Source organism: Rhinoraja longicauda, chromosome 8, assembly GCF_053455715.1.
Source record: "Rhinoraja longicauda isolate Sanriku21f chromosome 8, sRhiLon1.1, whole genome shotgun sequence".
Taxonomy (NCBI): Eukaryota; Metazoa; Chordata; class Chondrichthyes; order Rajiformes; family Arhynchobatidae; genus Rhinoraja; species Rhinoraja longicauda.
The window spans coordinates 56369698-56381720 of NC_135960.1; the positions used below are offsets into that span (position 1 = coordinate 56369698).

The following is a 12023-nucleotide window of genomic DNA, read 5'->3' on the forward strand; positions in this document are numbered from 1 at the left end:
TGGAACAAAGATATCTAGTGATATCATATCATATCATATCATATATATACAGCCGGAAACAGGCCTTTTCGGCCCTCCAAGTCCGTGCCGCCCAGTGATCCCCGCACATTAACACTATCCTACACCCACTAGGGACATTTTTACATTTACCCAGCCAATTAACCTACATACCTGTACGTCTTTGGAGTGTGGGAGGAAACCGAAGATCTCGGAGAAAACCCACGCAGGTCACGGGGAGAACGTACAAACTCCTTACAGTGCAGCACCCGTAGTCAGGATCGAACCTGAGTCTCCGGTGCTGCATTCGCTGTAAAGCAGCAACTCTACCGCTGCGCTACCATACAAGTACGTAATTTCCTGAAAGTGGTGACAGAGGGAGATACGATGTTGAAAGCACATGGCACATTTGCCTTGAGCAGACGGGGCATTGGGTACAAGAGTTTGGACGTCACATTTCAGCTGTATGAGAAATTCGGGAAACCGTACCTGGAATATTATGTGCTGTTCTAGTCGTCATGCAATAAGAAGGATGTCTATAGATAGACACAAAATGCTTGGATAACTCAGCGGGACAGGCAGCATCTCTGGATAGAAGGAATGGTCGAGACCCGTCTTCAGACTGAAATGTCTAGATGTGATTATTTGAAACAGGTTGCAGAAAAGATTCGGAAGGATGTTGCCAGGAATGGAGGGCTTGAGTTATAAGGAGGGACTGGATAGGCCGGGACTGTGAAGGAGGTTGAGGGCTGCATTGCAGAGGTTTCTAAAATCATGAGCAGCATAGAGAAGGTGGATGGTCAGTCTTTTTCTCAGGGAAGGGCAGTCTAAAACCAGAGGGCATGGGTTTAAGGTGAAAGGGGAAAGTCGTAAAGGGGACCAGAGGGGCAAGGTTTTCTGCAAAGAGAGAGATTGGTGTGTGGAATAAGATGCCAGAAGAAGCAGAGATGGTTACAATCACAATATTTAAAAGACATTTGGGCTGGTGCAGGATAAGAGAGGCTTTAAAGGATATGGTGAAAATGCAGAAAATGGGTGGCACAGCTGCTGGCTTACAGCACCAAAGAACCGGGTTCGATTCGGACCACGGGTGCTGCCTGTATGGAGTTTGTACGTTCTCCCTGTGACTGTGGGTTTTCTCTGGGTGCTCTGGTTTCCTCCTATATTATCATATCATCATATCATATATATACAGCGCGGAAACAGGCCTTTTCGGCCCACCAAGTCCGCGCCGCCCAGCGATCCCCGCACACTAACACTATTAACACTATCCTACACACACTAGGGACAATTTTTTTACACATTTACCCAGCCAATTAACCTACATACCTGTACGTCTTTGGAGTGTGGGAGGAAACCGAAGATCTCGGAGAAAACCCACGCAGGTCACGGGGAGAACGTACAAACTCCTTACAGTACAGCACCCGTAGTCAGGATCGAACCCGAGTCTCCGGCGCTGCATTCGCTGTAAAGCAGCAACTCTACCGCTGTGCTATTCTAGAGACAAGCAAGTTTTTAGGTAAATTGGCTTCCTCTCTGGTCCCTAATGTGTCAAATTGTCCCTAGTGTGTAGGATAGAACTAGTGTATGGGTGATCATTGGTTGGCGTGGACTTGGTGGGCCGAATGGCCTGTTTCCATGCTGTATCTCTAAACTAAAATAAACTTAAGATCTGGTGTTATAGAAGTCTGATCCCAGAGACAAGTGCCTTGCTTCTCATTATCCATGTTTCCATGTTTGGGGAAATGAAACATGAGCACAAGAGGGCACACGAGCAGAGCAACTAACCACGTGATGGGAGTGGGAGGAAGGTTGCAGCAAGCTTATTAGGAATAGAATTCATGTACTTGCATCTCAGTGAGGAGTAATCCGTGAGGAAACCTGGCTTCAGTAAATAGTCCCATCTGGCAAAGCAGGTGTAGAACAGAGGACACGAGAGTCTGCAAATGTGGGAATCTTAAGCAACAAATAAAGTGCTGGAGGAACTCGGCAGGTCAGGCAGCATCTGAATGGATAGACGACATTTTGGTATCAGAACATTCCCTCCACAGATGGTGCCTGATGCGCTGAGTTCTTCCAGCACTTTGTTTTTAGCTCCGATGTAGAACAGGTACATTTGTCCTTTGTAAATTAAAAGAGCTTGTGTTTTAAGAGTAAGAGGCATTTGATGAAAAGAAAAAGGAAAAGGAATGAACATATCATGGTTTTCATTGTTTTGTGCCCTGTCTCTATATTTTTTGGAGGATTGGGAGTTCTCATGGCGATCATGGGAGTAAAGGCAGGAATTTCCCCAATGATGCAAAAAAACTTGATGGAAATTGAAAATTTGTGTGTCCTTGTAACCTGAGTTTTAAGTTGAGCCTTAAGTTAGATCATGTTCTGGTGGAGTGAATTCAATATAGTCAATAGTCAATAGTCAATAGTCGTTTATTTGTTACATACACATAAATGTGTAGTAAAATGAAACATTACCCACAGTTGAACAATAAGACCAATAAGATTAATCAATAAAAATGCAATAACACATACAATCACAACTAACACCAAACAAAAAGAAACATCCATCACAGTGAGTCTCCTCCAGTCCCTCCTCACTGTGATGGAAGGCCAGAATGTCTTTTTCTCTTCCCTGCCGTCTTGTCCCGCGGTCAGGCTGTTGTCGTTGCCACGTCGGGGCGGTCGGGGCTCCCGACATTGAAGCCCCCGCTGGGCGGTGAAAAAAAATCCCGCGGCCTATTTCAGGCCGCGCCGGATGGTGAAAGGTCCGTTTTACCATAATTTTATCATTTAACATAAAGGCCAAAGAAAGGTCCAGATCCAAAATGCTGTCTGTCCATCCCCTCCACGTATGCCACCTGACCCACTCAGTTTCCCCACCAATTTGTGTTTTGCTCAAGATTCCAACATCTGCCATTACTCGTATCTCCTTTTCAGAATAAAACAACTAATTGCATGCAAAAATTGTTCAAATTGTTCATGACAAAGAAAGAAAAACTGGGGAACGGCTGCCAGGCAACTTTAGTTTGCATATATTGCCAGAGTTCAGTGATTTGTTCTTGTGTTAGTGAAAGGGCCATGTGTATGCCTGAAGTGAAGAAAAATAAATTGCTGCTCAGCATCCACTGCACCTGTGTTCCTTCTGGCATTTGTTGAAGCAATTTTAATGAACACAAATTGGAAAATGGGGCTATAATACTATGCTCAATATCCGACCTGGACTCATGCTGCAAAGCACCCCATTGACAACATACCATTTTAAAATTAGTACTCGTACTGATTATATATTAGGAGCATTATGAGAATTATTATAATGACTCTAATAATATGGTAAAAGTAAATGGTAGCGATGTAAATCTTTATGGCAATACTCACAAATAAAACAAGCACATTAAATCAGTGTTCAATAGAAAGGATTTTGTTTTTTTGGAAGCAAAAGTGCATACATTACTGTTAAAAGCCTGGCAAACAAAAATTATTGTCAATCTACTTAAACAGTTAAAAGCATAGGACAAAATACTGCATATTTTCACTTTCTTTTCACTCATAATACAATTATCCTAAGCCGAAGTACAGATGAGTAAAATAAAGATTGATGTCCAGTGCAAGCCGAGTTAAAATTGGCCAACAATTATGTTTTGCATTTTTAATGCTTAATTCTCAAATGTGATAAAATGGACAAATACAAAAAGAGGAAAAGGTTCAAATGCTGGAAACCTACAACACAGGATAGAGGCCTGGGGCAGATTAGCCTTGATCACAGTGAATAATGAGCATCTCTGAGGGGTACGAAGCTGACTCTTGCTCCTATTTTCTTATTGTCTGAATCTCTTATGCAAACAGAAAATGCTAGAATACCAAGCAGGAAATAGACCATCAGTGGAGAAAGGAGGAGCGAACATCTCAATTTAATGACTTTTCATCAGAACCAGAAACAGTAGAGATGTAAAAATGTTAAACAAATCTAATAGCCCATGAGGTGCAGCTTAGAAGAAAAAGCAAAAGATGTGGCCAATTATTGGATAGTGGACATATCTTGCTAACTTAATTGAGATTTTTGAAGAAATGACGAAAGTGATCGATGAGCGTAGGGTGATGGATGTTGTCTACATGGATTTTAGTAAGATTTGAGAAGGTCTCTCATGGTGGCTTGATCCAGAAGATTAATTTGCACAGGATGAACGGTGATTTGGTCGTATGGATTCCTAACTGGCTTACTGATAGAAGACAGAGGGTTGTGATGGAAGCACGATAATCAGGCTGGAGGTCTGTGAGCAGTGGGGTTCCATAGTCAAGTCAAGTTTATATGTCACATATACATACAAGATGTGCAGTGAAATGAAAGTTCACCCACAGCCCAGCAATAGAGCAATAAAAATAAGCAATTTCACACACACAATCACAAACAACACAAAACAAAAAAAAAGAAACATCCATCACAGTGAGTCTCCTCCAGTCACCTCCTCACCGTGATGGAAGGCCAGAATGTCTTTTCTCTTCCCCTGCCGTCTTCTCCCGCGGTCAGGCTGTTGAAGTTGCCACGTTCCAGGCTGCGCCGCAAGGTGAAAAGTCCGCAGCGGGCCGACCCAAGCCCCACGATCTGGGCCGGGCGAAGACGCTGCCGCTGCACTTCAGTGCGGTCGTGGCTCCCGACATTGAAACCCCCGCCGGGCAGAGAAAATCCCGCGGCCTATTTCAGGCCACGCCGGACGGTGAAAGGTCCACGGCGGGCCGTCCCAAGCCCTGCGATTTGGGGCAGGCGAAGACCCTGCCGCTGCCGGAGCTCCCGAAGTTGGCCCCCACCCAGGGGGCTGAGAGCTTCCGACGTCCACGTGGCCTGCGGCCACAGAAGCCTCCGAAGGCGAGTCGCAGCCGCTCCCGCAGCGCCACTACAGCCTCCGAAGGCAGCCAGCTCCGTTGGTGGTGAGTCCGGTCCGCGGGCTCTGCGAACCAGAGCCCAGGTGGTCCCAGCAGGAGTCCGCCAACCGCAGGTGTTTGGCCGATGGTAGGCCGCAGCGGGAACGGAGACACCACCCAGAAAAAAGGTCGGGTCTCCGTTCGGAAGAGACAATTTTACAGTTCCCCCCCCCACATAACACACAACCACAAAAAGACACTACATCATATCTAAACACTACAATTAAGACAAAAAACAACAAAGAACATAAAAGACAAATGGACTGCAGGCGAGCCGCAGCTGCTCGACTTGCATGTAACCTAGATGCATTGGTTGGTTGGCATGTAACCTAGATGCATTGCTGGAGTCAGGGACTGTGAGGAAGGCTGTCAAAGGATACAGTGGTATATAGATCAGCTGCAGAAATGGACAGAGAAATGGCTGGTGGAGTTTAATCAAGCAAATGTGAACAGTTGTGATTTGGGAGATTGAGTGTAAGGGAACATGAATACAATAACGGCAAGACCCTTAACAGCATTGATGAACAGGCAGATCTTGGGGTCCAAGTCCATAACTCCCTGAAAGTGACAAAACAGTTAGATAGAGTAGTAAAGAAAGCTTGTGATATGCTTGTCTTCATTGGTTGGGACATTGAATATAAGAGTCGGGAAGTTATGATGCAGCTTAAGGCGTGTGGTTGGGCAGCATTTGAATTATTGCATGCATTTCTGGTTGCTCCAATACTGGAAAGATGTGGAGGCTTTGGAAAGGGTGCAGAGGAGGTTTACCAGAATGATGCCTAGGTTAGGGGACATATTAGCCACAGGGAGAGTTTGGATAGATTTGGATTGTTTTTTTCTGGAATGCCAGATAGAAAGAAGTATATCAAATGATGTGAGGCATAAATAGGGTAGACATAAGTAGGGTTAGAACCCTTTTCCCAGGATAGAATTGTCAAACACTAGAGGGCATAGTTTTAAGGTGAGAGGAGCAAAACTTAAAGGAGATGTGCGGGACATGTACTTTACACAGGATGGTGAATGCCTGGAACCCACTGCCAGGATTGGTGGTGGAGGCAATTCAATTGGTTACATTTAACATAGGTACATGGATATGCAGGGAATGGAGGGATATGATTATGTACAGGCAGATAAGAGTTGGTCTTGGGGCATTATATTTGGCACAAACCTTGTGGGCCGAAGAGCCTGTTCCTATGCTGTACTGTGGTACGTTCTAAATGTTGTTATTGTACCTGTTTCAACTACTGTGGCAGCTCTTTCTATGTACCCCCACCCTCTGTGTGGAAAAGGTCGCCTCTCAGGTTCTTATTAAATCTTTCCCCACATCTCGAACTTATGCCCTCAAGTTCCCTACCCTGAGAAAAAGACGATATGCATTTATCCTCTGTAATCCCCCCCATGATTTTACAGTGTCAATGAATTCAGTTTCCCAACTTAAAGATGAATTATTACACATTACATCTGTCCTTGCTCAATATAATGTTGTATTTATATTGTTTTGCTTAATGATGGACTTAAATCAGAGATGGTGATTAAATGTTATGCTTTACTCTATTGAAGTATGTAGAGAATGTTAATATGAACAAATGTTTAACACTTAGTAAACACTCTTTGCTTTCGATGAACTTTAAAGAGGAATTACTTGATACTTTCTCAACTTCCTAATGCAATATTCTACTCTACCATTGGAACAGGTCAGTGTTTCCTCCTTCATTTTTGTACAAGGGAACCACAGATAATGATGCAAGAACATTTAGTTTCTATGATTCACCTTGCGCGTCCCAGGACATCAATTATTTATTTCAAGTAAGTATTTGTTCCTCAGACTACAGAGGTAGTTGAGTAGTGCTTGTGTTTGGAATTTTGGACTAAGCTTATGGATGTTTAAATTTTATAGTTGGTTATACTAATTTGAGTACCTACTTGAATTTGTTGAGATGGTATAAAAAGCTGGTAAAATTTGTTTTGTCACCCAATGAGTTGTCTACATTTTGAAGTCAAACCCAAATATCTTCCGGCATTTTGTTTCAGAATGCACATTCAAACGAAGGCACCTTTCTCCAATGAACTTCCTTGTCTATTTATCCTTCAGATTTACCACATTTATGTTGTCACAATGGTGATGTAGTCTTCAAATCTAAATTGCCTAAATGGTCTGTCTTCAGCAACTTCAGTGCTTTCTGCAACTTCCCCCTATTCAAGCAGTTCAACTTGTTTCATCCTTTCTGCCGCTTATAGAAAACTATTGTAGCTGCCCACCCATGCATCACATCGAGCTTCCTGGTGCGATTTGACTTCTGCTTTCCACCCTCGGGCTCTGCATAATCACATTCATGGTGAATTCAACCTTCATCACACCTCCTGCACACTCACATGAGTTCATTGGTCTCTTGGAAGATTAAGAACGTAAGAACCAGCAGCAGATGGCGGCCATTTGGTCCTTCAGCCTTCTTCTGCCATATAACAAGATCAAGACTAATTTTTGATTTTGTTTTCAGTTTTCCACACCAAATTCTAGTCTTTGATTCCTTTAAAATCTGTTGACCTCTGCCTTTAATTTACTCAACAAATCTCCAAATAGCAGTCTGAATTCCGACCAGCAGGAGGCAGAGTCAATGGAATCTTCACTGCACAGCAACTTCAAGAAAAATGAAGGGAGTAGCGTCCATCACCATTGAGGCCTTCCCTGCTCTCACTAAAGCTTTGACTGTCAGGTGGAAAGGGAGGGGTGTGGGTGTGAGGGCTGTGGAAGACAACCAAATCCACGGAAGACGCAAAAATTTGTGCTGGTTTTACATTTGCTTTGTGGTGGCAATCAATCTGTTCACCACCTAGCCAGTCCACGACAAAGCTAAATTGGCGCGGACATGCATTGAGAAAGGTTTTAACAGCTCCTGGTCATATTTTCCAAACAACCTCACTGCTATGCTGTACCTTGCCTACAACCAACTTCCCACTGGTCTGCACCAGTGAACAGGGTCAGGTGGGAGGGCGTTTGGTGCGGCTCAAGTTGTAGGCCCTGGCCGGCAGCACTTTCTTCAAGCTGCTGCCACTGGAACTAATCTGCAGGACCATTGGAAACCTGAGTCGGATGTGGCACAGCGGTAGAGTTGCTGCCTTACAGCAGCAGAGACCTGACTGTGGGTGCTATCTGTACGGAGTTTGTACATTCTCCCTGTGATCGCATTGGTTTTCTCCGGGTGCATTGGTTTTCCTCCACACTCCAAAGACGTACAGGTTTGTAGGTTATTTGGCTTCAGTAAGTTGTAAAATTATCCCTAGAATGTTGGATAGTGTTAATGCAGGTCAATGCTCGCTGGTCAGTGCAGACTTGGTGGACCTATTTCCGTGCTGTATCTCTAAAGTCTAACGTCAATGGTTTCTGCAACCAGGTTGAGCAGTATGCAGATAACACTTGTGTGTGTTTGTTTGTATGTAGAGGCTAAGTTCCAAGTTATTATCAGCTAGCTCATGCAATTTCATAGAACCTCTCCACCACCCTGCCTCTGCTGTGCAACAACACTCTCCAACACTAAATGCCCAGTGACATATTCTTGATAATGGGGTTCACTTTTCATTTATGGGAAACCACATCTCAGTGAAGGTACCAATCAATGATAAGATTCACCAACACCTTTAGCACTAAAGAACAGCTTTTGGTTATATGAGGGAAAGAAAGACCGAAGACCAGGACTTCAATGCAAATTTCATGGTTGACTAAACACTGACCTCTATATGCCTCTGGAACATCGGCTGCGTGTTGCTCATGGCAGCGGGGAAATGCTACCAACGCTGTCTCTGCAAAATCCTCCAAATCGAATGGCAGGATAAGTGAACCAGCTTCAGCACTTCTCACAGGCCCTAATCCCCAGCACTGAGGCCCTACTTGCATTCAGTCAACTGCCAAACAAGCCACGTCCTTGATTTGTCTAACATCAAATCCCCAAATAGGGAAAGCTGACTTGTACATAATATTCCAGGCCATTGGATAATTGGAGTAAGACATCTCTAATGTTGAATTCAAATCCTCTCGCAGTACTAGTCAACAGTTTGCTTTCCTTGCAAAACCTGCACGTTAATTTTGAGTTTGAGGACACTCTGGTGCATCTGAGTACCAACATCTTTCAATCGCGAGCTATTTAAAAAATGCCCTATTTTTCTTTTTTCCCCCCAAAGTGGAGGACCTCTCAATTTATTTTATTCCATCTGTCATGTCCTCAACCTTTTAATCTCTTATCACCTATCTGCACCCTCCTCTCAGCTCACACTACCTCACAGCTCACACGACCACCCAGTTTCCTGCCATCAGAAAACTTGATTTCCCTCAGCCAAATCAACAGCATCAATATCAACTTCTGAACCCAAAAATGACCCACTTATTCCTATTATCATTTCAGTCCATTAACTAATCTTCAATGCTTGTCTGTCGCACAAGAGGCTACTAAACAATATTAGAGCACTAATAGTCGAAATATGCATCGGCTTGTTCTTCCTTGCCTACTTGGTTCGAAAAAATTCCAATTGAATCGTCAAACATGATTTTCCTTTTGTAAATCCATGTTGACTTTGCTAAATCATTTTCTATCTGCTCTGTGACCATTTTCTCAATCATAGATTCCAGCATTTTCCTGATGTCAGCCTCACTGGTGCATTGTGCCCTTTTGCTCTCTCCTTTCTTATCAATGGGGTTGCATTTACCCACATTCCATTCTGTAGGAAGCATTTGAGAATCTATGGAATATTTGGAAAGGATAACCAGTGTACCCATTATCTCCACTGTCACATCCTTAAATCCTTGAATGTGGCCACTAGATCCTGGTGATGTCTACTTTCCAATCTTGATAACTTCACATACTACTTACTTGACTTATCTTCTTTAGGCTCTTCATTTACTCTGGAGCTATTGTCCTGCAGTATTTCTGTATTGTACTCTTTGAAGAGGTACAAAATATTTGTTGAATTTTCTGTCTTTGCATTATTCCTCAATATAAATGTTCATGTCTTAGCATGTACGACACTTGTTGATCTTTTTCACCTATTTATAAAAGCTCTTGCATTCTGTTTTTGTTTCTTCCCCTTACATCTCTCTCCACAAATTAACTTTTCTGTGTATATGTATGGCCATCCTCTCATTTATGATATTTAAGGTTGTTTCTTACCTCTAATTACAACTTTCAATAACAAGGCTATCTTTGGATCATTTTCATAATTTGCAGTCCACCCACATTCCACTCTTGCTTTTAAATACCACTCCCTTCACAGTCTGCACTGGGGGCAAAACAAATGTTGGATCCTTTTCCACTGAACTTTTAAATTCCTAATTAACTTATCATTTGAAACTATATATTCATCCCTTTTTGCAGTTAAAGATGGGCTGTATTGCTGGCAGTGAATGCTGTGGGCCAGAATTAGCCTATTTTTCTATCCTCCTATAAAACTGGTAAAACAAAGTCCCATTCTGTTCTCAAAGGTGTTTAGGAATGTTTTTTTGCAAACATATTGGCTGTTATAGCAGAATTATTTTGTTTCTTAAGTGTTTAGTATTATAATTTATTGAGCTGTCATTCTCATAGAAGTGTTTTAATGCCACAGAGAGTAGTTTGTTATTTCATGTTTGAGAGTACCTCCATTTAACCTGTTCATATTAATTACTTCAGGTCATGAACATGGGGAATGGCATGGCTCCTGATATTGAGCTGAAAATTGCACAACCTAATGCATTGGAAGGAAACGACTTTAAGTTATTTGAAATTCTTCATATAAAGGTAGGATAATTGGATAGTGTTAGGTGTTAATTGGTTTATTAAAAAAACCTCACAATACCACATATTGCCAATAGGATTTGATTAAATTGACTGCAAAGACACATTAATTAACATCAAGTTAAAGTGGTTTCCCACTTGGAGTATAGGGATTTAATATCAAGAGTTCAGTCTTTTATCGCCATATGTACCAAAACGGAACAAAAAGATTTCTATTTGTAACACAACAGGTTTGTAAACACGATAATATATATGATAAGCAAACAATTTTTAAAAAAATATGTGGAAAACAAAAGCCCAAAGTCCCTAGTACAATCAAGGTAGTTTAGTTGGAATTCCTAATGTTCAATAGCCTGATGGTTGTTGGGAAGAAGCTGTTGCTGAACCTGAACATTACAATTTTCAGCCTCTTGAACCACCTTTCCGATGGCAGGAGTGAAATGGTAGGGATGGTACCTGTGATGGACTGGTTTTTGTAAACTCCTTAATTCCTGAGTGTTCAAGTTACTGACCAAGGTTGTGATGCAACAAGTCAATATGGGCACTACCTTGCATACAGCTGTAGAAATTCAAGAGAGTATTTGCCGATATACCAAATCTCCTCAATCTTCTGAGGCATTAAAGGCTTTGATGGGCTCACTTTATGATTGCATCAATGTACTGGGACCAAGATAGATCTTTAGAGATATCTGTGCCCAGGAACTTGAAGTCGTCGACTCGCTCCATCACCGACCTGTCAATGAGGACAGGTTTGTGGATGCTCAGCCTTCCTTTTTTAAAGTCAACAATCAGTTGCTTGGTTTTACTGACGTTGCAAACAAGGCTGTTATTCAGGCACCATTCAGTCAGACTATCAATCTCCCTCTTCTCTACTCTGACTCATAATTATCCGTAATTCGTCCAACAACATGGCATCGTCAGTGAATTTAAAGATGGAGTTAGAAATGTGTCTGGCTACACAGTCATGGGTAAAGAGTGAGTAGAGCAGGAGGCTGAGCACACAGCCTTGAGGCGTCCCGGTGTTGATGCTTATCGAGGAGGAAGTGTTATTGCCAATTGGTTCTGAATGTGTTCTGTTGATGAGGAAGTTGAGGATCCAGTTACAAAGGGATGTACCCAGTTCCCTGAGCTTGGTAACAAGTTTGGAGGGGATGATGGTGTTGATTGCCGAGCTGTAGTCTTTGGACAACAGCTTGACGTCTGTGTTTTTATTGTGCAAGTGGTCTAGTGCAGAGTGGAGAACCAGCGAGATCGCATCCTCCATTGATCTATTGTGGAGGATGCAAATTGTAGTGGGTCCAGGTTCTTGCTGAGGTAAGTTATTCAATCAAATTGAAGCAATTTGACTTC

The 12023-nt window shown here is 42.6% G+C and overlaps 1 protein-coding gene across 1 annotated transcript in view; it reads left to right on the plus strand.

Annotated features, from left to right (window-relative positions):
• Positions 1-12023, plus strand: part of itga4 (integrin alpha 4) — a 102055-nt gene that overhangs the window by 78224 nt on the left and 11808 nt on the right. Inside the window, exons 22-23 of the mRNA XM_078404032.1 lie at positions 6606-6717; positions 10569-10676. Coding sequence (XP_078260158.1) covers positions 6606-6717; positions 10569-10676 — 220 coding nt within the window. The remainder of the gene's footprint in view (positions 1-6605; positions 6718-10568; positions 10677-12023) is intronic.